The 26,116-nt window shown below is 61.8% G+C and overlaps 1 protein-coding gene across 5 annotated transcripts in view; it reads right to left on the reverse strand.

Moving 5' to 3' along the window:
• Positions 1–26,116, reverse strand: part of SH3BP2 (SH3 domain binding protein 2) — a 33,878-nt gene continuing 7,762 nt past the window's right edge. Inside the window, exons 1-14 of one of the 5 annotated variants that reach the window (XM_033106660.1) lie at positions 20,537–20,743; positions 20,224–20,274; positions 10,301–10,440; positions 9,631–9,733; positions 8,052–8,169; positions 7,650–7,720; positions 6,690–6,778; positions 6,380–6,442; positions 3,887–4,544; positions 2,531–2,639; positions 2,232–2,287; positions 1,803–1,884; positions 1,030–1,089; positions 486–623 (exon numbers count right to left, since the gene is read on the reverse strand). In XM_033106660.1, the coding sequence (XP_032962551.1) occupies positions 486–623; positions 1,030–1,089; positions 1,803–1,884; positions 2,232–2,287; positions 2,531–2,639; positions 3,887–4,544; positions 6,380–6,442; positions 6,690–6,778; positions 7,650–7,720; positions 8,052–8,169; positions 9,631–9,733; positions 10,301–10,436 (1,683 nt within the window). In that variant the 5' untranslated portion in view covers positions 10,437–10,440; positions 20,224–20,274; positions 20,537–20,743. Of the gene's footprint in view, positions 624–1,029; positions 1,090–1,802; positions 1,885–2,231; positions 2,288–2,530; positions 2,640–3,886; positions 4,545–6,379; positions 6,443–6,689; positions 6,779–7,649; positions 7,721–8,051; positions 8,170–9,630; positions 9,734–10,300; positions 10,441–17,658; positions 17,850–20,223; positions 20,275–20,536; positions 20,744–26,116 lie in introns of those variants that run through there. The other 4 variants (XM_033106657.1, XM_033106659.1, XM_033106658.1 and 1 more) reach the window with 4 other exon arrangements.

The following is a 26,116-nucleotide window of genomic DNA, read 5'->3' on the forward strand; positions in this document are numbered from 1 at the left end:
GCAAAAGTCATCTGTGCTTTATTGTGCAGCAAAGGCCCCTCCTGGAGCCTGTGCCTTAGCGTTCCTGGCGGGGTTCTGGGGCCAGCCCCTGCCCCATCCCCAAATGCCCTGCCCAGCTCCCAGCCCAGTACAGAGCGGGTGTGTGCTGGGCAGGGAGAAGGCGGGAGAACCAGAATTCCTGTCCACGAAGCCCAGGTGGGGCTTGGTCCTAGGATCCCAGGCTCCTGGGAAGTGTGACAGGGTGGGTGGGGTGGGATAGGAGAGCCCCCCCAGTCCTCGGGAGCCTGGGGACTGGCCTAGCTCCAAGGACCCAGCCTGCTGTGCAGGGCCTGGCCTGGCAGACGCCACAAGGTGTGTGTCGGGAGGTCTTAGGTCAGAGCAGAGCACGTACTCCTGCTCCGCCTCCCATGAATGCCAGTCTCATCTGTGCAGCCTGGCGTGCTGGCCCCGTAGTCGCCTCTGCCCAGTAGCATGAGGTGCCGGTGTCACCTGGGCCCGGCGTAGCCGTAGGGGTGCTGCAGCAGCAGGCTCTGGTGGCCGGGCAGTGCGTGGGTGTGGTAGTATTCCACCAGGCTGCCCACACTCACAAACAGGACCTCGCCCTCCAGGTAGAATTTAGAGTCCTGGGTGGGGGGAGGGGGACAAGGTCAGGGGGACAGAGCCAGTCTGCCTCTCTCTGAAAAATGGGGCGGTCGGCATAACGATGGGCCTGCTTCTGCTGCCCCATGTTCCCTCTGCGCCTGCCTCCCAGTTCCGACCTTACTCCCCCCACTCTGCCCAGGGGATGTAAATAAGCCCAGGGTCCAGGGCTTATCACCCCACCCCCTCAAAGGTCAGTTGAGGACACACCTAGGCGAGGAGAGGGGGGGAGGTTGGGGCAGTGGGTGAGGGGAGGGGGGAGTGGTGGTATCCAGAGGTGCCGGCCTCAGTCCGTCCACTGCTCTATGGGGAGGCTGTTCTGCTCCCTTCCATGCCCCAGGCCAGGGTCCCCCTCCCTCCCAGGGCCCTCAGGTGGCACAGCCTACTCACCTTCTCAAAGATGCGGTAGTTCCTTACTTTGTTGGAGGTTTCGTCCCACACGACCAAAACCTGCAGGGAGAAAAGCAGGCAGCAGTGGAGTGCAGGCTGAGAGCAGCATGGACCTCGGGAGAGCTGGGCCACGGGGACTGAGGGGGCAGCAGCAGCATCGAGGCTGGGCCCTGGGGCCCTCGGGGGGGACTTGGGGAAGGGTTACCCTGCACATGGACAGCAGGGTCGTGAAGGGCAGTGCCTTGCCCCAGGGTTCCTGCCCTCAGATGGCCTCTGATGAGACTTGAGTTAACAGTACCTAGAGCCTGCTCTACCCTAGGACCATCTCTGATACACATGGGGAAACTGAGGCTCAGTGAAGTCACACATCACTGCTGAAGAGGCAGAGGCAAGGCCGGCACTCCCACCACCCCCAGCAGCCTCCCCTTCAAAGTGCAGGAACCCCCACCCCCTCAGAGGCCTGGGGCCTCAGCCCTTCCTTCCTGTCTTATGCCAGTGCTGGGGAGGGGGGGCCACCACTGGCCCAGTCTACAGATGGCATTTAGTTCCTGAGAATAGATGGGAAGGGGGCTGACAGGCAGAGACGCCAAGGATGGCACTGGGTTTAGATGCCAGATAAGAGGCTACATGGGAAAGTGATCTATAAACTGTGAAGTCCTATGTTCGCCTGTCAGCCTGGTATGTGGAGAGCCAGCAGACTCTGCACAATGCAGCCATCCCCAGGGGCCTTTGCTGGGCAGGGACGCTGCCAGGGTACCCTCCTTGGCACCTACCTTCCCAGACTTCGTGGAGGAGTTCCGGATGCAGTAAAGTCCATCCTGGGGCTCTCCCCGTGGGGTTGTGGCTTTGAACAGCCTAAAAAAGTCAACAGGTAAATAACCTTCAGACCGGTCTCAGGGACCCCCCCAGGCCCACTCCCCAAAGTGGCTTCTGTCCTCTCGCTATCCTGCAGCTCAGGTGTCGAGGGCAGTGGGTGCCGTGCGGGCCATGCCCAGAGGGATGCTGGCGGGGGACTGAGCTGATGGCATCTATTGTTCTCTGGGTTTCTGCAGGTGCTTGGCTGTGTACTCGTGCCAGCAACTGCCCAGCACCAAGGTGAGTGAGAGGAACCGAAGAGCAGAAAGACAAGGGGCCAGCGGGGAGACAGGGTACCTCGTGTCTGTAAAAACAAGGCTTTGGGGAAAGAAGGGCTTCACACTGACCTCTCCACTTCATAGGATTCCGTGGTGTTGATAAAGACCGAGCTGGGCAGTGGCACCTGGAAAGGCCAGTGGTGGTCAGGGTCAAGGACAGAGTGCTGCTCGTGACCAGCATGCCCCCACCATCCCCCTGCCTGCCAGCCTCGGCCGAGAGCCCAGGCTTTGCACCATTTTCCGTCCCCCTCAACTCCAGGGTCCTGGGGGTTCCTGGCTTGAGACAGCCAGCGAGGGGCCACACGGGCCTACAGCCGCCCTGACGCCGCCCACCCACGCTGGGACCCGGGCTCCCCACTCGGCCTTGCCTTCTCGTAGTCCTCGTCAGAATCCGCCTGCCCACTGTCAGCCTGCGAGGGGAGATGGGGCTTTTCAAAGGAGAAGCTCCTGAAACTCTGGCCATCAGGGGGCGATCGCCTGGGTGGGGGCAAGAAGAAAGTTATGGCAGGGGGCTGCCCCCATGCGCCCTCTACGTGACCGCACCACGCTCAGCCCTGGAACCCCTGGGGTCTGGCTGCCACAGCCCCAGCGACTGTCAAAGGCCATGACCACAGAGCCAAGAGAGGGGACCATGCCGGCCACCCTGGGTGGCAGAAATCACTCGGGACTGCAAGCCTGAGTTGGGGTCAGGGCTGACACTGACCCTGGCCAGGGGGGTCCCAGTGGCCTGAGCTCTGCTGTCATCACACTATGAACAAGGGCCCTGGATGCTATGGGACAAGTCCCCAGGCTGGGGGGGCCTTGGCCCCAACTTTGCCACTGACCAACTTTGTGCCCTCTCAGCCAAGTCACACCCCTTCCAGAGCCACAGACTACGAATGGCTGTGAACGGGCCGAGCCCAAGGGACATGGTCCACACGTGTAACCAGGGGCTCCCAAGCCTCCAGGGCCTCGAGAGGGTTAGAGGAGGCCACACTGGGACGGGCTGCTGGGCTGGAGACAATCAGCCCCAGTACACGCCGCCCTGCTGTACCCCAGCCCGTATCCGGGGCTCGGTAAAATGACTCAGTCTGCACTGCTGTGGCCCTTTGTGAAACAGCGCAGCCGCTCGAAGCCTCCCCTGCCCCCCGCCCGTGGCTCCCAGACATCTCTGACAACGGGCTGTCGGTACGGATGACGCGGTGGGTGAAGCGGTGGGCACACTGGTCTCCTAGCACTGCCCAGCAATAAAGCAGAAAAGGTTTCGTGCAAGCCTGAGGGGTCACCGCCAAGCTCCCGACTCTGGCCAGTTCCCAATCAGGAAGGACACAAAGGCAGCCTGAGCCTCTGACAGGGTCAGGAAGGTCACAGCCCGAGTGCCACCCCACTCGGCAGGCCGGGGCAGGCAGTCAGCCCTGCAAGACCCCCCTTGCCACAGCAGGGGCTCTGCAAGCCATGTGTCCCCAAAGCTCCTCCTTGCCCACTGCTCCGAAGCAGCTATGGGCTCCAGACCCCCACCCACTGGGCTGGACGTCCATCAAGGGCAAGGATGGGCATCCTCTGGATCCCTGGGTCAGGAACAGAAGCAGCTGCTCAGCTCAGCCTAGGCAGAGCCTTCCTGCCCGTGCCATGTGGCCCGGCACCCATTGTGGCCTGAGTGCCAGGGTAGGGAGGCCAGGGCACTGGTGGGAGAACTGGCCAGCTTGGGGAGGGGTCCCAGTGGCCCCAGCACCACGCAGACTCACTGGAGGTGGGGGAGGGGCGGCTTCTCTGGCCTGGGCAGGACCGCAGGTCGGGCTATGGCCTCCGGCATAGGCAGCTTCAAGGCAGGAGGCCTGGGGGCCACAGTGGGCACAAAGAGTGCAGGCCTGGCCATGTCCCTTGGAGAGGCCTCTTCACCCATCTTCAGTAACTTGGGCTTGTTGGCTGGTACAGGTGGGGGCGCAGGCGTGGGCAGCCCCCGGGGGGACAGGTGGAAGGACTTGAGTTTATCACAGTTCCTGGAGGTGGCAGTGGCCATGTTGGCAGAGCTGGAGGCAGAGCTGGACCCATGGCCGGGGATCCGGGGCTCTGGGCTGGGGCTGGTGCTCTCATGAAAGCAAGAGGGTTTCCGGAGGTTAGGCAAGGTGGGCAGGCTGCTCAGCGGGGGGTCGCTCATCCTCCGGGAGGTGGCAGGTGCTCTGGGGCCGGGCTCAGCCCACCTCAGGCCCAGCAGGTCCCTCTTGGAGTCCTCGGGAGTCAGGCCAGCATCGGTGGGCAGGCTGCGTTTAGGGGGCGGGGGTGGAAGCAGAGGGCCTGGGCCCTTGGAGGTGAAGGAGTGGGCACGGAGTACATCGGACAAAGCTGGCTTCCTGGGTGTTGGCACAGGAGGCGGAGGATAGGCCGGCGGGTGGATCAGGGTGTCTGCAGAGCAAAGCGATCCAGTCGGTAAGCAAGTGTCACCTGCTGGAGGCTGGACCAGCACCACCTCTGCACATAAGGGATGGCCAGGGCGCCCCTCGCAGCCTCCAGCCCAGGCCTGGCCGCCCTCCAGCCCCCATGCGCAGCATTGCTGAGGCCACTTTCCTCCTGGGATCCCAGCCCAACCCACGCCACCTGGCCCGCCCCATCCATCCTGCACAAGGCAGCCTGAGCCAGCTTCCTAAAACCTAGATGTCATATCAGGAGCCATCACGTTCTGGGGGGTGGGGAGGGGTGAGAGAGAGAAGATGCAAGGAGCACATCTAGGATTTGGCCTCAGCTGGAGGCTGGATTTCCCAACTACTAGAGGTGAGGAGAGTGGGCAGAAACAGGCTGCAAAGAAGACGACAAGTCGCAGATGCTGCGAGACGTCCAGGGGACGTCAACTGGGCAGTTGGGGCACAAGTGTGAAGTTCAGAGGAAAGGTCCTCGCTGGAGACGTCAATGGAGTCAACAGCGCCTCGGTGACACTGGCTGTGGCCCAGGAGTGACAGAATAGGAGTGCGCGAGGCCTGAGCCCTGGCGTAGCCCTCAATCATGTGGATGGACACCGAGGGGCTGGCATGCAACTGCCAGTGAGGTGGGGGGGGGGACCCAGAAGGCAAGGCACCTGGAGCTGAGTGAGGCAGGTGAGGAGCAGAGAGGGGGCAGCAGGCCAAGTGCACTCCCGGGGAACCCCAAGAAGAGATGCTTTGGGGAAAGCCTGACTGGGGTGGGGGGTCAGGACTTTGCAGGCAGGCTTGCAGGAGCACTGGGTCCCTGGAGGCTCATCGCTGGGACCGAGAAGTGAGGCTCCCCTGTGCTCACCTCCAGCCACATTGGGCGGCAGTTAAGGGGTGGAACGATGGAGATGTCACCAGGGCTGGGGTGACAAGGCCAGAGAGAGGAGAGGGTAGAGCCTGTGAGTGAGGGGCCGATGGGGAGATGTGGGCTCTGTGCTGAAAGGGGGAGTAGAGGCCCGTGGCCCGCACATCCTGGTGTGGGGGGCTGAAGGCCTGTGCGAGTTGGGGCCCCAGCGGGAGGGAGCCGGGAGGAGGGAAGGGGCTGGAGCCCAGGAAAGCGGAGCTGAGAGGAGGATACGGGGGTGGGGGCTGGAGTGTCAGAGCACAAGGACATTGGAGAGGAGGCAAGGAGGAGGGCGGCCAGTGGGTGGAAGGACTGTCCCAAGTCTCCAGGGATAACGTAATCAACCAAATGACAGGCGCCCAGGGTGGGGGCATGGTCTGACGGAGGGTGGAAGGGACAGTGAGTGATGGGCTAGATGGCAGGGGCAGGGGGACATGGGTCACCAGCAAAACAGAGGCATAGCCCTGCCCCACCCAGCCCTGTTCTTCCCTGTGACACACGTATGTGATGCCTGGTACATGCCTGTGTCCCTTGCTAGGCCATGTGCTTTGGGAAGTGGTGTTGGAGTGGGGCCGTGAGTGGCCGTCTGGCCTACAGAGCCCCACAGAGCTGTCAGCCACAGGGAGTGGACCTGCTGTGGATGCGTCCACTCCTCCTTCTCACTCTGGCCCAGGACCAGCTCAGCACCCCAAGCGTGCCCCACCCCACCCACAGAAGCAGAGAGCAGAGCGGCCCGAGTGAGTGCACGCCTCTCTGCTCTGCTCCTCTTGACAATCAGCAGGGAAACCCAGACTCAGGGTGGAGCAGGTCAGGCCTGAGGCCGCCCAGAGCAGTGCCCAGGCCGGCACACCCAGCCTGGCAGGAGCTCTGCCCAGGGCCCAGCCCCTGCTCTGTGCCCCACAGCGCCCCAGACCCACCAGCCAGCCACCTACCCTCAGGCTTCCCAGGCTCGGGGGAGTCAGGCTCCAGGTACGAGTCGTCTTCGTCGTCATAGTCTGTGGGCAGATGAGGGATCAGACCAGGGTGGCCGGGGTACAGGGTGGGGCCTCAGAGCACAGCTGAGTCAGGGAGGCCGGGGTGACGACAGGGCAGGCAGACAGGCTGCCGGGGGAGCCGCAGGGTAGATGAGGCAGGACAGCCAAATCGGCTCCCCTGGGCAGCAGCCCCACAGGAGGCCAGTCGTGTCACCCCTGGAGCCAGGTGTGGAGAGGACATGGGCGGGGCACCCCAGCCCTGCCTCACCTTCGTTGATTATGGGATATGGAGACAGGCTGATGTCCACTGGCCGCTCGACTGCACCATAGAAGCTGTCCGTGTCCGAGCTGGAGTCACTGAGGCGTGGGGTAGGACAGTGAGCACCGCGGGGGAGCCCCTTTGCACTCACACATCGGGACACACATACACACACACGGACACGCAGACAGACACAGGCACGTGCATGCAGACATTCGGAACCATAGGTGTGGACATGTGCACAAATACACACAAGGACACACAGAGATATGCACACACACAGACCTAGACACAAATACAAGACGAGGACAGACAAACATGTAGACACCTGGAGACACACCGACACGCTCCACTGAGGTTACGAGGACCAACGCGGGGACTGGAAGCTGTGGTGCCTCCTTCCCCAAGACCCACAAGTGTGGCCGCCTGACTGGCCAGATGCTCCAGGCCTCAAGGCCCGTGTGCGCAGCTGCTCCTGCCCCAGGGAGCTCAGTCAACTGTAGGCCGAGCCCACCGCAGGGACCAGCCGGGAGAGGGCCAGGAGCTCTGGGGTCAGGCAGACCTACGGGACGGCCGTGGGTGCTTTGTGTTCCTGCCCAGAACGCCCCTGCCACTGGCTGGGCCATGTCACAGTGAGCTCGCCGAGACCCTGGGGACTCACTCTGCTCTCACTGCCAAGCGAGCCAGGCTGGACACGCGGGGGGCGGGTAGGGGATCAAAGCTCAGAGCTGAGGCCAATGCAAGGGACACACACACATACTCTTATACACACAAGTGCACACCTACACACGCTTACACACTCGGAAGCATACGCACCAGCCCATACCCTGACCATACCCGGCTGGCACCTCCAGAAGAGCTTTCAAGGAAAGGACTCTGGGCCAAGCCCCTGAGGGCTGGGAGGTGGGCACATGCGTCAAGCCCAGGGCCCCTAGTAACACCACCCGCCCGGCACCCCCACAGGCCCACCTGGCATCCAGAGACAGCTCCTTCTTCTCATGGAGGTGGCCGATCTCTTTGCGCAGCAAGACCATCCAGCTCTGTGGGTCACCCAGGGCCGTAGTGAGCATGGTACTGCCCAGGGCACAGCCCTACCCTTGCCCCTCCTCCATTCCCTGCCCCACTGGTCTGTAGCAACCGCCTGGTGGCCCTCTTGGGACTGCGGCCCCCTCAGCCCATTCAGGGCTTGCTCCGAGACGGCAATTTCTGAGTGTGGTGCTGGGACCTGGGCATGAGGATGGGACACTGAGGGGCACACCTGCCCATGCCCCAGCCACATCCTCGGAGCCCAAGCAGAGGCCCTGTCAGCTCCTTGCCTGAGCTGATGGGGCGACAGGGCCCTGGGTCCAGCGGCCCCCCCACCCCGGTCACCTTGCGCTCGTCCTCAGAGGAGGCTGAGAAGAACCACGTGCGGTGCTTCTTGCTGATGTGGACGATCTTGAAGGGGAAGACGTTGTTGGACGTTGTCTCCTCGGCAGCCCGCATCACCCTGAGGACACAGTGCCAGTGGTCACCTGGGCCATGCCCATAGGGACTGGCCTGCCCCTGGACAGGTCTTGGCATCCAGTGCAATGCCCGCAGGATATGAGCAGATTTGGATGGTGGGGCAAAGAGAGGCACGCAGGCAAGGGTGGGCGGTGAGCAGACAGGGTGCTGGGGTCCCGGAGGGCATCCTGAGGCAGCAGCATGCGGAGCTCCAAGATAAGGAGTGTCACCCTCGCTGCCCACGGATGCCCCTTTACATGGCTGCCCCCTCCCAGCTCAGGCCCCGCCTGGCCCCTGGCCTGCAGGTAGGACCGCGATGGGGCCGTGTCAGGCTCCAGCTGCCCGCACTGTCCGGCAGCGTCCTGGAGAGCATTTCAAGGAAATGACTCACTGTGGTCGCTCCCCCAGCCAGGATGTGGGGTTTGCACAGAGATCACAAAGTCTACCGTGGCCGGGGGTGGTGGCTGCCAGGCTGGGCACCTCGGGCAGGTGTGCCCATGTGGCCCATTAGAGGGACTGGACTATCCCGAGAGAAGTCTGTACCCCCAGCAGGCCGAGTGTGGTGAGTTTAGGGAAAAGAAATGTCCCTCCCCAAGGAACCCCAGAGCTCTGATCTACCAGTGCCTTGGCAGCCACCTCCTGTCCTCGGCAGTGCTCGGCCGGCCTGGGGGCCTGTCATTGGGCTGGGTGCTTGGGCAACGCTCCCCCCTCAGCTTGTGGCCGGGGTGTGAGCCAAGGCCTAGAGCCACTCCCCAAGAGTCCCAGTTCCACCAGTGACACCATGGGCCCCTCAGTTCATCACAGGAGGGGCCAGGCATGGACTAATGCCGTAGGATGCAGGGATCTGGTGGTGCCACACCAAGGGCCAAACCCAGGAGCCCACTTCACCTGCTCTGCACGCCCCCGAGGCTACGGGGCAGACCTGCGTGGGGCCGAACACACCAGCACACGCCATCCCACCCCATCCCACCCATCTGGCCCAGCGCTCGCCCGCCCATTAGCACCAGAGCCCCTCGAGGGCAGGCTCGTGGCCCCTTACCAGATGAACCCAACCCACAGCACGTGTGAAGCACGAAGCTGGCCCCAGCCTGGGAGGACCCTGGAGCCAGCGTGGCCTGAGACCAGCCTGGGAGGGAGGAGGGACACAGAAGTCACTGGGCAGTGGCTATGTGGGGACTCTGGAGATCAGACTGTCCCAACACTTGAGACCTGCTGAGGAGCAGCAGGAAGCCCCAGCCTCACCCCCAGACTCTCAGCAAAAGCTGAAGGTAGACTGTGAGGAAGGGGTGAGGCATCACAGAGACCGAGAGGAAGTGGCCGAGGCGGGCAGGGTCCCAGGGGGTGGGCACGTAAGCCATCTCGGGAGTCGGGGCGGGAACAAGGGGCAGGTGCAGCCAGAGCTCTTGGGGGTGCTGAGAGGAGCAGCAGATGGTGGGGGCCAGGTCAGCGGCAGGCGGGCACTCACCGGTTGTAGCCACTCAGCGAGAAGGCGCCCTGTGGGGAGGCAGATGTGCTGCTCTTGAAGTAGTAGATGCATCGTTTGTGGATGATGACGAAGCGCAGGGGCCCTGCGGGCGGCAGGAGAGGGCGGGCGGTGAACCACACGGGCCGCGGAGCCGACACCACTCTGGACACTCTCCCAGAGGCCCTGGGCAACTGAACCCCACTGAACGGAAGGGTAGGGAGCTGGGCTGGCATGCTGACCCCTCCCCGGGAGTCCACTGCAGGGTCATATGTGAACAAATTCATGGGCATGCTGGCCGGCCCCAGGGCAGGGGGAGATTTGGGGGGCTGTGCGGAGCTATCACAGGCCCCCAGGGACAGGACTGTGAGGAGGGGCAGAGCCAGGGCCAGAGCTGGAGGTTGTGGAGCTGCCGGGAAGTTCCCTCCACCACGGGCTGGCACAGCGAGCGGGGGAGAGGGGCAAAGAAGCTCAGAGAGCTTGTGAACGGGCTGAGGAAGCTGACCTCAGGTCCCCCGGGGGGTGGCGGGAAACTGAGGAGGACCCACCATGTAAGGAGCCAGAGGCCCAGAGAGGCTGGGTGCTTGTCCAAGGAGTCCAGCAGGACAGGATGACCAGGACTCAGCCCTGTCCCCATGTCTTCCCACCATGCTCCCTGCCACAGGGGACTCACATTTGAGCATCTGCAGCTGGGTGCCGCCCTTCTTGTGCAGGTAGCCAGCCTTGACCACACCCCCAGGCATAGTGAGCAGGTTCTGGGCACCAATGGCCTTCATGGGGACCGGCCAGTGCATCTCCTCAGCTGCCATGAAGCTGCAATAAAAGGGGAAATGTCTCAGTGGGGGGGACAGAAGATGTCTTAGCTGGGGACATGCAAGAGGGACACTGCCAAGACACTGGACACAGCATGAAGATTCAAGGCAGTACGGGGTCAGAAAGCCCCTTTTCCGAAGACCCCAGGCTTCCAGGTGGGACCTCAGGGAGAAAGGGCCACCCGGTCCACTTGGGCAGCCCTTGGTACATTCGGCCACATACCCGACCCCCAGGGACCCTGAGAGCCAGTGTGTCCCTTCATTGTCACTGGTCCATTCCGCACACACCTACTGAGCTCAAGGCCCCATGGGGGCTCGGCTACGGCAGTAAATGAACTTAGGAAACCACTGACCCAGGTAAGTCAGACCTTAGGCCATAACCACCCCAAGTCCGAGTGCCAGATGAGCCTAGAATGGGGCCTACCCTAGATAGGAAGTCAGGGAGGGCTTCTGGGAGAAGATAACCCAGGTCACAGCTGGAAGGAGGGAGTTAAAGCGTACAGGGGCTGGGGCAGGCCCCTCAGCAGGGAGGGGGAGACACAGCTCCCAGACACCTCATCCTCCACTCCTGCCTGCCCTTAGCTGATTTCTGTCCATCCCTTTCTTAAGGCCCTGCGACCAGGAAGCAGGAAAGCAGGTGGCCAAGAGCCCCTAGCTCCCGGGTCAGACAACCCAGCCTGGCCTATGGGGCATCCCTAAGCCTGTTGCTGGGGCTGTCAAATGAGAGGACAGAGCAGACGCAGCCTCACATGCAGCCTCATCAGCAGTGGCCACCATGACCGTTTGGTGGGTTGGATGGTATCCACCCTGTCTCCCCATCAGCCTGGGGCATCACTTGGGCAGGAATCACAGTGCAGTCACCAGAGACGCTGACCACCTTAGGGATAACCCAGCCCTACAGGACCCTACATTCTGGGTGCCAGCGTCAGGCCTGCCCCTCTCCAGCCTCTTTCTTACTCATGCTCCAGCTGCTCTCCCTGAAACCTGCCAAGCTATTTCACACTTCTGGCCTCCCCTCACATGGAGAACTCCTACTCATCCTTCAAGACCCAGCTTCAGAGTCTCCTCTTCTGTGAGGAATCTCAATGCCCAGTCACATTTAGGCTGTCCCCCCATTCCTGGCCCATCTCAACAGCGCCCCCCAACCCTGCACTGTTATGTGTGTGCCTGCCCCCACCCCACCCAGGGCCTGGTTCCTCCTGAGGCCCCAGCCCATTGGAGGTGTGTGGTCAGTAGTGGAACCGGTAGTGGAGCAGCTAGCGAGAGACCCGGAGGTCCAGTCCTGCTGGGACTCCTGCCACTACGGCCCCATGCCCAGAAGCACACAGAATGACAACCATTCTGCTCTTAGCAAAAGAGCACCCTCCATCCAAAGTTCCCCGCCACCAGGGGCCCAGGCTGCTCCTCCAACGGGCCCCTGCCTGGCCCCTGGCCCTGCCTCGGTCACTCCGGCTGCCGCCTGCGCCTCCATCTGCACACAAAGCCAACCCCTCCAGCCAGGAACCCACCAACAGCAGAAGCTAGAAACAAAGGCGCGGGACACCCATCCCTGGGAGGCCGGGCCGCACGGTGGCCCCCCACCCCGTGGGAAAGGAGGAGAGGGCCCGCGCCCATGGCCACCCATGGCCACCCACAGGGAGGTACTGGCGTATAGATAGGCCCGAGCCCCAGCCCGGAGCCCCCAGACCCGCTAGCCTGGGGCTGGCCCACGCCCGCCTTTGTTCTCGCAGGAAGCGCAGGCCGGTCCGGAGCTCAGGGTCGGCCGGGGCTCCGTACTCACGGCGTCCACGCGGCGGGCACAGCCGGCTTCCGGAGGACGGTCCGCCTGCCCTGCACACACCGACACGGCCCCGGGCTGGGCCCTCCCGCCGCCTCGCCCCCGGCATCCATCTGCCGCCGGCCGCAGCCACGCGGCCGGAGCCCGGTGCCTGCCATGCCACCGCGCCCCCAGCCCCACGCAGCTGGCTCCGCCCCCGCGGGCGGGGCCCAAGAGCAGGTGAGGAGTCCCTCCCCCCCGCACCGCCCCCTCTCCCGTAGGGGGTGGGGCTGGCCCGGGGGCAGGTGAGGAGCACCGTCCCTCTGCCCATCACCCTGTGGGGCCACCCGGCCGGGCCTCAGTTTCCCCATCAACTCCACTGAGAATGGCCTGGGGGGCGCGCAGCAAACGTCTAAAGTGCAGTCCAGAATTAAAAAGCCACCGATGCAAACGAGGCAGCAGTTTCCCAGCCCCAGTACTGCCAGTGCCAGTGTGCTGGAAGGCCCAGGTTCCAGGTGCACTGGACAGGCGAGCGCCCTTGGGAAAGGGGCTTCTCCTCCCTGGATATCTGTCTATACTTCTTAAGTGGGGTGATGGCCGCCCTGCCTCCAACAGCTGGGGTGGGGCTGAAGCAGGTCCAGCAGCTGAGTGCCCCACAGGCTGGCATGTATGCAGGCCCCAGGCAGGTCTATAGTACCTCCTGCCCCCTCATGGGCAGGCTGCTTCACCTACCTGATGGCATGGGCCTCCACCCTCGGATTCCCTGCAGGAGTCAGGGATCTGGTCCTCGGTAGCCCCCCACCAGCTTGGGCAAACGTGGGCTCCTCTCCCAGGAGACCCCCAGGCTGGCCAAAGGCTGGTGAAAGCCCTTGCTCGCCTCCCAAGCATTCTGACTCCTCCACCCCACCTGCATGCAGGTTGCCACCCAGGCGGGCCACCTGCTGCAGAAGGTAGCTCTCACAGCTTGGGCCCTGCTCCCTCCCACCTCGCTGTCCATACTGGGCTCCCCTCTCTGCTGTCCTGGCCTCCACCTGGGACTTGCTCTGGCTGTAGGGGGGCTCCCACTGCAAGCCACCTTCACCACTCACTGCTGCCTCCCACAGCAAGGCTCCCTCCTGCCTCTGAGCCTGTTTTCAGTGCCCCTGCCAGTCCCTCTTCCGGCAGCGTCCAGGGCAGCCTCCTCCTGCACCCAGCCGTCTCTCCATCACCTCTGCGCAGCCCCCACCATTGCTTCACTTCTCTCCCCTAACTCGTCTTCCCGCCATCTCCCTCTACTCAGCACATTCTCCAACACACGTCTGCAGGTCCTCCTCAAGACGACCTGGGCCTTCAGATCCTGCCTTTCTCACAGCTCTTCTCCTGCTCTCCACCTCCTGTGCCAGACCCTTGACTCCCATTACCCAAAGCTGCCAGGCACCCTCCTCCAGGCCTCTGTGCAGTTTCCACTGCGTGTGGCTTCACGTGAACTAAGCCAGCCCAAGCGCTGGCTCAAATGAGCACCAATCCTTCATAAACTTTTCCAAAAACAGAAGAGGAAGGAACTCATTCCACGAGGCTAGCGTTACCCCATACCAAAACCAAAGACATCGCAAAAAAGAAGATTACAGACCACTATCCCTTATGAATTTAGCAAGCTGGTTGTACACCATGTCAAGTGGGAGCCATCCCAGGCATGAAAGTTTGGCTTAACATTCAAAATTCAATGCACATGATACATCAGATCAATCGAATAAAGGATAAAAACCACATGATCATCTCAGAAAGAAATCACTTGCCAAAATTCAACAAGTCTTCATGATAAGAACACCACTCTCCAGACTAGGAACAAGAGAAAACTTCCTCAACCTGGTAAAATCCTAGAGCCCACACCACTCAGTGGTGAGAGACGGTAGGCTTTGCCTGAAGGTCAGGGACAAGGCCAGGACATCTGCTCTCACCACTGCTATTCAACACTGTATAAGAAAAAAGAAAAGGTATCCAGATTGGAAAAGACGAAGTTACACTTCACAGATTAGATGATTGTGTATACAGAAAATTCCAAGGAATCCATTAAAAAATGATTAGAACTAATAAACAGGCTCAGCTAGGTGGCAGATTACAAGGTCAATACACAAAAATCAGTCGTATTTCTATATACTAGCAAAGAACAATCCAAAAATGAAAGGAATGAGCTCAAGTGTACCCTCTTCCAGGCAGTCTTCCCTGACTTCTAGGGGGTCCTATGACCCTGCACAGAGCTAGCACAGCCCCTCCAAACACTGACCACACTAGGTTGTCACTGTCCCCCACCAGCACAGGCCCAGAAGAAACGGGGTACCCAGGGAGCACCAAAGGAGGTATAGAATGATGACCCTGCTCCGTGGTGGGGACTGCAGTTGTGTGGAAGGCACAGGAAGCCAAAACCGAGCCCCCACCCTGGGGTATCGCCTCCTCCCCTATCTGTAAGGAGACCTGGCATGTGTGTGGGATGGGGACAGCTGCTGTGAGGACAGACAGAGCCCCCCGCACGTGGCTCCACACCTGGAGCAGCCCACAGCCCCACTCCTGTTCAGCTCAATGGCCAGGCAGGTTCAGGCCTGGGAGGGCCTCATTTTCAAATGGCCGCCATCCCTCCATGGCAGGACGAGGGCTCCTAGGTGGCCACTGACTGACCTTGGGTGGGGAGGGTGGGTCGTGACAGTGCCAGGCTGTGCTCCACCCTCACCTCCCCTAGGAATGGCGCAGCCCCTCTCCAGAGGACAGGCTGTCCAAAGGGAAGACAGCCTGACTCCAGCACCCTCTGGCCACCACTGGTCCTGCCCTGTACCAGTGCATGAGCTGGGTTGCCTGGCACCTGACCAGAAGCCCAGTGCCAGGCCAGGCTGGAGCAGAAAAGGGGAAGTAATGGCTGAGGGTGAGGGTGATGACAGGCCATGGTGACCACATAGCTTTCGGGGACTTTCGGCTCACGGCTTCCAGCTCCATTGGTGCCCACGAAAGTTAAGGGGAGTCCCCAAGACACACCCACACTCCTGGCCTGCCTGGCCTCCTGCTGTCTCCCTCGATGCCCACAGCGTCACCCCAGCCCCAGTGACCTATGGTTAAACTCCATTCTCCCCAGGGGCCCCCACAGGCCTTCCTACCAGCTCAGCGCAGGAAGCCTCAGTGCCCTTCTCCGCAAGGGCAGACACCCCATTGGGGCCCGCTTACTGTGCTGTGAGTGGTACCCGCTGAGTCACTCTGGTGGGAGCTATCAGGGACGTGATGGAGACCTGAGTTCAAATCCTGCCAGGCCCATCCTCCACCTAGCCTCCACTTCTCCAGTTCAAAGTGGGCATGGAGAGTCCACTCCTCAGAGTGCCCAGACACCCATTAGCACAGTGACAGGTCCATTTCCTCAGGGGACTGAGGCCACCCAGAGAGCATCCTGCAGAGTCAGCACTCATTTTCCAGGCTTGCTGTGCTGTGAGGCGCTGTGTTCCCTGAAGTTTGAAGGGCTACCTGGAGCAGGGTTCTGGAGACACACAGGTCAGTGTCGAGGGGCAGGCATGGTGGCTGCTGGCCTCCATGAGCCCTTCCAGCAAGTGGGTGTGCATTAGGGAAGGTGGCACCTTGGGGACACTCTGGGTCTCTGCTCCTATGCTCATCCCCCACTTTCTGTCAAAGTTGAGACTGGTCTATGCATTTAGGTGCAGGGGTGGGGCGGGGCAGGTAGGTGGGAACCGCTTGGTCCCACGAAGTGTAGGCTCTGTGGCCCCCACCCGCCGTGGGGCTGTGTGCCCAAGAGGAGGGCGTCATTGCCTGCTCAGGCCCACATGTGAGCTGTGGGGGCTGCCCTCGGGGCCAGTGGCACGGATGGTGTGCACAGATAGCATATGTGGGAGCTGTACAGTTTGAATGTGGGTTCTATGTGTGTCCGTCGGTGTGCCCACGGGTGCACAGGCGTGAGCTGTGCATGAGAGTGGAGCCTGGGAGGTGTGGGGCCTGGGGGCTGCGCTCCTGCAGGCTGTCTGACACCTGCAGACGTGGCCCTGGCTGCAGTGAGGGAGCTGGCACCTCGTGTGGCCAGTGTCAGGGGATCCTGTCAGTGCTGACCAGGCCGGCCTGTTTGTGGGAGCCACAGGGTGAGGTGGGGCTGGGATGGGCCAGGCCCCCAACGTACTTATTCACACCCTCACACACAGTCGTTGTCCACACACGTGCCCACTGACACCCTCACACTCATACAAAGGCACACATGCACTCATACTTACCCACTCACACTCAGACACTCATACATGCACACACACGTATTCACACCTCATTCACACACGTGTACACACCCACTCATCCACTCTCACGGGCCCATTTGCACTCACATGTATGCACACATTCACTCGCTTACATGTACACACACACAGCCTCCAGGGGCTAACAGGACCCTTCTTGGTGGCCCCCAGAGCCCTGGGCAGGCAGTTTGGGCATCGGTCACATGACTGCCACCCCCCCAGCCCTGGCCAGGCCCAGGGCCAAGTTCTACCTGGCGGCGCCTCACATCCCACAGGCTCGGTGCTTTAGTCCCACTTTACAGACTAGGACATGAGGCCACAAGAGGCTCAGGGCTGTGAGTACCAAGCACACTGGGCACTCACCACGGGCCAGGCTCCGTGCTTCTCAGGAACCACTTCATGTCACCATCCCAACACCCCTGAGCTGTGAACCAGCATCACCCCCACGTCACTGATGAAGACACAGAGAGCCAGAAAAGCGGAGTAACTCACCTCAAGTTACATAGCCAGTAAATGGTGGGGCGCTCACCCCCTGCCCAGCGCACCCACTCTCCAGCCTGGCACATAGGTGGCACTAGGTGGCAGTGGGGTGACAGCTGCAGGGCAGGGAGGAGGAGGGACCCCAGTGCCTCTCACCCAGCCCATTTGTTCTCCCCTTTCAGTTTCCCTTCTTCCTTCCTCTTCCCAGAATCTTTCTCCATAAAAGAAACAAAACCAAAAATCTATGAAGGCTGGTGACCAGCCATGCCACCGGGAGCTCTGCCCCAGCGGGCTTCTCAAGGAGAGCCCCCCCGCCGGCAGGTCCCCCAGGGTTTCTCAGCTCTGGGCCAGGCCCCCCAGCACCTCCGGCCCCCGGCAGCTCTGTCTGGCCCTCAGTGCGTGTACTCACACTCACATTCACACACACGCTCCCAGTCACACTCACACTCCCATTTACACTCACACTCACACTCACATTCACACTCACACCATCACTCACAACACTCACTCACACACACTGTATGGACCCAAATGTCAAGGCCACCCCCGGAGGGTGTGTGGGGGAAGGCTCACCCCAGCCTGGGCCCCCACCCCAGCTGTGTGCCCGGGGTCCTGTGGGTCCCCTCCGCGACCCCGATGGGGGCCCTGTCTCCCACATGGGGCCTCCTCAAGTGGTTCAGAGGGCACAGGCTGGCACCACCTCCCCAGCCACCAGTCCCAGGGCCACCTCACTGACCTGATGGCACTAATCCAGCACATGTCTCTCCTGCTTGGTGACAGGTTGGGGGCAGGCATCCTGGGGCCCAAGGCATCCATGTGGCTCAGGGGCCACGGGGCGGGGCCGTGGCCTGCATTCCCAGGCTGGTGAGGCCTGGTGCCCGGGGGCTGCCCAAAGTGCTCCCTCCTGCTGACAGCCGCCTGCTGCTTCTGGGGCCTGTGGCCACCAGGGCTTCCTCCCCACCGGGGACTTCCTGTTGCTGGTCCCTGGGCAGCCCCAGTAGCCGGCACTTCCTCTCTTCCGCCCTGTGAGTCCTGAGGCCCAGGGCTGCGCCCACCCGCGCTGTTCTGTTCGGCCCACTAGGTTTTAACCACTCGCTCTGTGGTCAGAGGCCCGAGCTCTCCAAGGCCCTCGGCGACGCCAGCTGTGTCCCCGGGGAGGAAGCTCCCCGCCGATTCCCCACAGCCACCTCTACACACTTGGCTTCTCCCCAGCAAAACACTGAAGCCCCTCACAGCCCACAGACTGAGGCACAACCTGCTTGGCCCAGAGACACCCACCCAGCTAGAAGCCAGCGCTTACACCCACATGGGGAGCTCACTACCTCCCACTGTGCTGCTTTCACCAGTGCAAACGCTACCACCCTGCTCTGCTATCTGAGGCCACACAGAGGGGCTGCGCCTCTTGCACCAGGAACCTTTCGGGTTTCAACATGGTCACCTCTCTGCCTTTGGACACCAAGGGACCATGACACTGGTCCTAGGCCTGGGCGCAGGCATTTCCCTCCCACCCTCCCTCCCCCTCGCCCATGCCTGGCACAGCCTCTGTGAACACCAGGCTTGCTGGAAAGCACTTATGACCTGTGGGCAAAACACGTTCCCATCACTCCCAGCCCCTCAGAATGCAGCCCTGCCAGGCCTGCGCTGCTCTGCCCACCACGCCCAGCACCCTCCCCTGCCCAGGTCCACAGTCAGGGAGCTGGGGGACAGGGATACAAGCCCTGGCCTGTTGCTGCTGAGACCCCACATCCCCTGCCCATCCTCGCCGAGCTCCGGTCTCAAGGTCCTACCCCTCCCAGAAGAAGGAGCGCTCTGGGGCTACGCCCGCGGCAGGGTTTGAGGATGATGGGCCACAGGGCCCCTGGGAGTTACAAAGGTCTCCTATGGTCCACAGGTTTCCTAGGGCACAGCCCCCACAACCAGCTGTGCAGCACCTAGCCGTCCCATATACCTGCGTGTCAGGGCACTGGAGGAGAGCGGCTCCCAGGCTGGGGGCCAGCTCAGGGCCAGAGACATCCTGGAAGGTGAGGAGCTGAGGCTATTGCGTCTGTTCGCCCCTCAGCGTGGGGGTATCCACCCTGGCCTCCTGTGCCAGCCTCGGCATCCTCAGGTGGCTGAGGGCGGAACGTGCCTTCAGCAGAAAGCTGGCCATGACAAGACAGACAGATGGTGGCAAGGCGAGGGTTAAGTGGGGCCTCGTCCCCTTCTCCTTCCTCTTTGCAGCCTGCCCAGGGTGGGTAGAGGCCCCCCCCCCCCCCGAGCGAGACACAGCTGGGCACCCAGCCCCCCTCCATCTTTTGCCAGCTGTGTGGTCTCAAGCTACTGACTTAGCCTCTCTGGGCCTTAGTTTCTTCATCTGTGAAATGGGTGCTGAGCATTCAGGTAAAATACCAGGTGAGAAGCCCTCAGACCATGGACCAGCCAGGAGAAGCCAGAGGGGCAGTTCTGGGACACGGTGGGGGCCTCAAGGAGCTATGGGGACCAGAGCAGGTGCCAGGTTTGACCGAGGGGGAGATTGCTGGGACAGGGGTGGTGGGAGGGAGTCAAAGGAAGAGCAGGAGCTTGGGGTGAGCAATGTCCCAAGGTGGGGAGGAATCCAGGGGCGCGACTAGATGGCCAAGACCAGGGTAGGTTGGGGTGCAGGTGTGGGGATAAGAACCTGCCAAGGTAAGAACCAGAAGCCACCGGCCATCCCGGGGCCGTCCCAGCCCTCACTGGACAGATGGAAGGATGGGTGAGGCCTGAGGTCAAGCAGACATCAGAGCCTCCCCCTGCCCTTGCCCCCCAAGGGCCTCAGGCACAGAAATGCAGCACAGGTGGACGTGGGCAGAGGGCCCTGGCCCAGGGATGCCGCAGCAGGAGTCACAGTGCAGAGCAGAGGAACACGGGTCCCTGTGGGGGTCAGACCTAGTTTTCCTGCGAAGGCTGAGGTCAGGAGTCCTGGGCTGCTGTGCTGCCCTACAGGCACCTCCTCTCCACGTGCCCTGCCATCTCCCGAGGCAGCTTCACCCGTGCAGCAAACAAACAACACTGCCATTCATACTCCTGGAAACAGGACACTCAGCCTCCTCTCCCCGCACCCCAATCATGGCAGCTCCATGACCTTTTACGCTCTGCTGGCAATAACCACGGCAACGACCCCACACCAGCATCCAAGCAGGGAGACACGGGGGGCTAGGCTGTGGCTGGGGTCCCCACACTCAGCAGCTCTGGTCTTCCACTCCACCCGTCCCAAGTTGCAGCTCCACCCCCTGCCCCCAGTGGCAGGGGCCCACCCCAGCCTGCAGGACTGCAGGGCACTTACCAGGGTAGGTGGGAACCAGCTAGCAGGGCCGGGGAGGGGCCAATGGTCAGCCTGAAAAAAGAGGGAGGGAGAGATTTCACTCCGGGCTGCCGGTCCACAGCCTGCTCAGGAGCGAGGCCAATGCCCCGTGCAGCAGTACTGGTGCTGTCCGCCCTGCACTGGCCATGAGACACTGAGGTGCAGACAGGAGGGCACCGGCTGTGCCAAGGTCAGGTAACGAAGGCGTGGGGACTGGAACCACGTCCCTGGGTACCCCAGCGCAGCTTTCCCATAGGTACCCAGAGATGCACCCGTACCCAGCCGGGTGCCCCACCTGTCACCTCCAGGGGCAGCTCAAGCATTGAAGGCGCAAAGGAAGGACTGCCAGACCGAGGCAGGATTCTAGGCCCAGGTACGGGTGGCTGGCACCCCCTCTGGAGAAAGCCTCAAGCTCTCAAAATAAGACGTTCCGGCCTCCACAGGGCCTGGGCCCACCACAGCAGCCCAAGGCAGCGCCCACCAGCTCCTCGGCCACGACCCCCCATTTTCCTCTCAGTACAGCAGAGGCTGGAAGAGCGAAGGAAGGGCGGACTCTCCCTCTCCCCTAGAGCCGCCTGATTTTCTGGCCTCCAGGACTCTGAATTCTGTTGTTTTAAGCCCCAGCATGTGGTACTTTGTTTTGGCAGCCGTGGGAAACTATTACACCCAGGGACTTGGGGACTCGCCCAAGTCCTTTCTCTGGCGACTGCAGGCTTTCACTCCCAGGTGATCTGAAATCCTGGACATGCTGTGCAGGGACAGGCGGTTCTGGGGGCAGCGCCCAGTGGGCACTCAGCTGGATGGGGCAAATCTGAGTTGTCCTCCCTGGATGTCCACACCCTCCCTCAGGCCTGGCTCACGACTTCTCCCCTGAAATCTCCACGTCAATGGCACAGCCCTGCCCACCAGAGTGTCACCACATGTCCGAGTATTTCCCCAGCAGCCCCCTTAGGCCCAGAACGGTGACTGGCCCACAGCAAGGCCGAGACAAACCAGTGTATGAACAAATGGGTTGAGTGTCATGTCCGCACGTGGCCAAACCCCTGACGTGGCTGTAACCAGCATACGCCTAGACCGTCGCTCAGAGCCAGAGTAAACAATTGGGACTTACAGGCTATCTGACCCTCCCTCATCAAGAAGTGACGGGCAGCGGACAGCAGCCAAGGCCCAGCCATGCCCCAGGGCCTCTGCGTTGGAACGGCCCCCGTCTCCGACCCCAGAAGACAGCACTGGGCTCTAGGAGGCACCCACGGGCTTCTCAAAGCTGCCAAGAACGGAGGTGGAGGCAGCCTGGCCAGTCCTGTGTCTAAGGCCAAAGAGAATCAGGGGCAGTGCAGAAAGAGGCCCACATGCGTGGCTGCCTGAACGGGCCCTGGGCTTCCAAGGATGATGGCTGAAATGGAGGAGGAGTGGGGTTTCTATCCTGGGATCCCGGAGACGACTCACAATGCCCATACACCCCGATGCCCTGCTGGCCACACAGCATCCCGGGGCCTTCCTCTCCCAGGCCTGGGGTCTCTGCCTCCCACAAAAGTTCCCGAGCGGGGCAGTACCTCAAGGATTGGAGCAGAGCTGGGGCCTCAGTAAGGACCATGCCTGGTGCCAAGCCCTGGACAGGGTGGGCTCCCCAGGAGGGAGATGGCTGGGCAGGGGCTCCAGGCCGAGGGACCCTATCTGCAGGGACAAGGTCCACGGCAGGCTATGATGAGGGGTGGGTGGGCCTGGGGACGAGCAGGTTGGCGATGTTACTTGCCTAAGCCTCTCCTGCCTCAAACCACAAACCAGCAGCAGCGGTTCAGGATTCACACTTCAGTTCATTGTAACACTGACAAGTTTCCACCTTTTGATTGCTTGAGAAAACTCTCCAGAGTGCTGACGTGGGGGCCCTTCCACCCCCGCGTTCCTGGCCCCTCACCCACCGATGCAACCCGCCTCTCGCCAGCCCCGCCCTCCTGGCCTGAAGAGGCTCACTGCCCCACACCGCAGCCAGTTTGGGCACCCCAAGGATGGAGGCTCTGCACGGGGCACAGGGTGCCACCCCCGAGAGAGGCCTTACTCCACATCTGCACCACGAGATGCTGCCCTACCCAAGTGATCTTAACAGATCTTAACAGCGCAGAGCACAAGTCAGAGTTCAGGCCTTCTCGGGGACAGGCCTCGCTCAGTCCCCTCCTCCTAACCTTGTGGCCCACTCTGAGCCTCCGTCTCCTTATCTGAAGAGTGGGGCTGACAGCTGCTATGTGGGGTTGTCCCGAGGACCAGCTGGCATGGTGGGTGGGCAGGGGCACCTGGTCACCAGGTTTCTATTGGCAACACCATCATTGCAGTCGTGTTGGGAAGAGAGAGTCTTCTCCCGAAGCTCCCCTGTGGGTCTGGACCCTGGTGCACTCCCGGCCCACCGTGCTATGAGTCCCACCCAGAGGTGAGGCGACAGACGCCTCTGCCCCAGTGGTTTGCTCTGCCTGGGGCACCATCCTTTCCGTCTCCTTGGCTCCCCTCCTGCCTCCTCAGCCCCTGGTCCAGACCACGCTGCCTCAGCGCTGGACCCCACGATTCACAGCTCCGGGGAGATGTCGTCCTCTTTCACGCGCCCCCCACGCAGCATCTCCGGCCGGACTCCTGCCCCGCCCTCCCCATCAGCTCCACTCCGTGTGTGCATCTAAGCAGTGTGCCCAGCACACCCCAGGTACCTCCTGCCGCACGAACAGATGGGGTCTCCCCCACGCCCCCACTAGCCAGATTGGGTCCAGTTCATGGGGCTCATTTGCTCAATTAAACCATTCATCTCACACCAAGCGTCCCCACTTCTCCATCCCCCGGGTGGGGGGGCCTCTGGCTGCATGACAGATGCCCAGCTCTGCCGCGCTCTGAGCGGCCTCAGCCAGGCACATGACCTCCCCCAGGCTCCGTGTCCTTGGTCACAAAGCAAGGCCAGCAGCCTTCACCTGCTGACCAGGTGGGGGGTCCGGACCATGTACCCTCCCCCGGCGGCTGAGCCACAGGCAGACTGGGCTGCCCCGCCACTGCCCTCCGTGGGGATGTGGTTGGACACAAAGCTGCCAAGCACCGTGGTCGAGACATTCAGAAGGGGACAGACAGTCGCCTCTGAGGTCAACTGACCCCCAGCCAGACCAGGAATCCTCAGACAGCAGGACTTCCCCAAATGCAGCCAGCCCGCCTCTCCCCTGCCCAGCGGCACTGCGCTCACCACTTGTCACGCACACGCTGTGACTCGTTCCCTCAGCACACGCTGGGCTCTAGATGGCAGCTCTGGTGTGGGATGCCAGGCCTGGCTCCCAGCTAGACAGGGGCTAGGGGCGGTCCCTTCTGGAACAGAGGCCGCCACCAACCAGACCCTCCAAGAGACAGACTCCCCAGCTGCTGAGGCCAAGGCAGGAGGGTCCTGAAGGCCGGGGCTCTTTCCTGCCTACTACACTCACCTCGTGCGACAGGAGGGCCAAGCTGGTGGCCGAGGGCACGGTCAGGAAACACCCCCCTTTGGAATGTCTCCCAATGCCAGCATGTTAACTCCGGGGCCCACTCAGTCCCCAGCTGCCTGGGTGAACCTCTGCTCTCTCAATGAGGAAGTTGAGGCTGAGTGGACTGCAGCCACGGCCACCCAGCCAGCTGAGTGACCACACTGCCTGTGTGACCCAGAGCCCAGGGCCACCTCACCCATTTCCTGCCTGGCTCTGAGAGGCAGGAGAAGCCCCAGGGCCTACTCTGGCTCCCACCGGGGCAGAAAACCCACCAGCCCAGAGGGCAGCTGGAGGAGGGCTCCGGGTTCTGTGGCGGGGTCAGGGCACACAGGGTGGGGCACACCAGGTGGGGACACAGGCGCATGCCAACCTGTCCTCCTGGCCTGTCCTGATTTCACCTTATCCCCAGTGCCCATGGAGAGTGGTCAGGAGACTGCCGGCCATAAGCCCCCACCCTGGGCCCTGCTCACTGCTGCTGGTTCTCTCAGGGGCAGCGGGTCTGGTGCTCACCCCAGAACAAGCTCTGGCCAAAAAACAGAACCTGGGCCTGTTTCCCCGTCAGTAAGTCAGGCTGGCCCGGGAGCTGCTGGGCTCAGCACTCAGCGCTGACGGTGCAGACAGAGACTCGAACAAATTGAAGAGGCAGACAGTGTAGACATTCAGAGAATGGTGTAGTGTCCCTGACAGACGGGGGGGTCCCCACAGAGCCATGGCCGAACCCCACTAGGCAGCTGACAAAACTGACGCCAGAGAATGGCATGTTGTTACTGCTGGGCTGAGCTGGGCTGGAGCCATGGGTGCCTGTCTGTGTGGCACACAGCATTACCCCGACTCCCAGATTCTCCTGGTACTGGGGCAGAGGGCGGCAGTCAGGGCACTGCAACCTGCCAGCACCTTCCCCCCAGAATCCAAGCTACCCCACAGACAGTCACCTCTGACTCACATCCTTGTGACAACCATTCTGCCCAGATATGGTGACACATCGGCCACCGTTCTGGGAGGAATCTTTCAAATGAAGCAGCCAAGCAAAGACAGCACACGGAAAGTGTCTTGGATAAGGAACAGCTTGTGCAAAGGGCCTGGAGTCGGGGTGAGAGACAGGAGGGACAGGCGGGCCCATTCCAGACTCACTTGTCAGGGCCACAAACCCCACTGAGTGTGGATGGTATCTCAGACCTGCCCCAGGCTGGTCACCCAGGCTAAGTACCCAGGCCAGGGCACCATTCAGGCCTGGGCTCCAGTTCCAGCTTCTCTTCTTGGCACTGGGGACCTGGTACATGTCACTTCACTCCCTGAATCTCGCTTTCTCACCCCCCCCCAGGGGAACACTGAAGACCAAAGGAGGCAGCTCTCGGGGACGCTGCCACCGGCACTTGGCCCAGCGTTGGGTCCCAGAGCCTCTGAGGGTGGAGGGCACCAGCTCAGCCCAGATCCCAGTATCAGAACAAAGTGACAAGGGAACACAGTGGGGACACTGAGGCCATGATGCTTGTGCTGAGGTGCGATGGGGGTAGGGGAGGTGGCCAGGGAGAGCCAGCCCCACTGTTCTTCGCAGGAGCCAAGGTATAGGCCAGAGGTCAGCCACGACAGGCACACTGCATGGAAACCTGCTGTCTGTGGTGCCAGGCCAGGGCAGCTGTACCAGCCCTCCACACTGGCCGTCACCTGCCAGGGCATTCCAGGGCAAGCCACCAGGGTCACCGGCCTTGGCCCCTATAGCAGTCAGTGGCCTTGGCTGCCCCTGCATCTGTTCCGTTACTCATTCTTTTGTATCTTTCATGCCACGGCGGCCTCCCTCAACCCACGCAGCTCCTGGGTACTCTACGGCATTTCACCTGGTCACGGCTCCTGGGTCACGGCAAAGGGAACCAGGACCCAGGGTCATGAGATATGGCCCCAATCTGGGCTCCCCTGGCCAGGGCTCTGACCACCCAGGAAGCAGCTTCCCCATGTGTCCTGTGGGTCCTGGCCCCCTGCCCCCCTGCCACAGGCCGGAACCCTCGACAGCTATCATCGACACACTCCTCCTTCCACTCACTTTAGCATTTTAGGGTGAGGTCTTGCTTCAGTTTTAATCCATGTACTTTTACCCTTAATATTGTTAGGCTGTTTTCGAACATTTTTCTTCTTTGATGCTGTCGATTAATTTTTACTGAGTTGTTTTTTTTGTTTGGTTGGTTTTTTTTAATCGCATCGTCTTTCTCTTTGGGCCACTTTTTATTCTGGCAAGTTTAGGTTAGGCTCAGGAGATCCCACGTCTGGGCCGGGTCATGTCCTCTCACTGGCTGCCTCCTGGGGTCACCCACAGGCCTGCAGAGCAGCACCAAGGGGCTGCAGTGTGCAGGGGCCTGGGTCTCTGGCTCAGAGGCAGGGGGACAGACAGGCCCCGAGGGAGG

The sequence above is a fragment of the Rhinolophus ferrumequinum genome, chromosome 5 (assembly GCF_004115265.2).
Source record: "Rhinolophus ferrumequinum isolate MPI-CBG mRhiFer1 chromosome 5, mRhiFer1_v1.p, whole genome shotgun sequence".
Lineage (NCBI taxonomy): Eukaryota > Metazoa > Chordata > Mammalia > Chiroptera > Rhinolophidae > Rhinolophus > Rhinolophus ferrumequinum.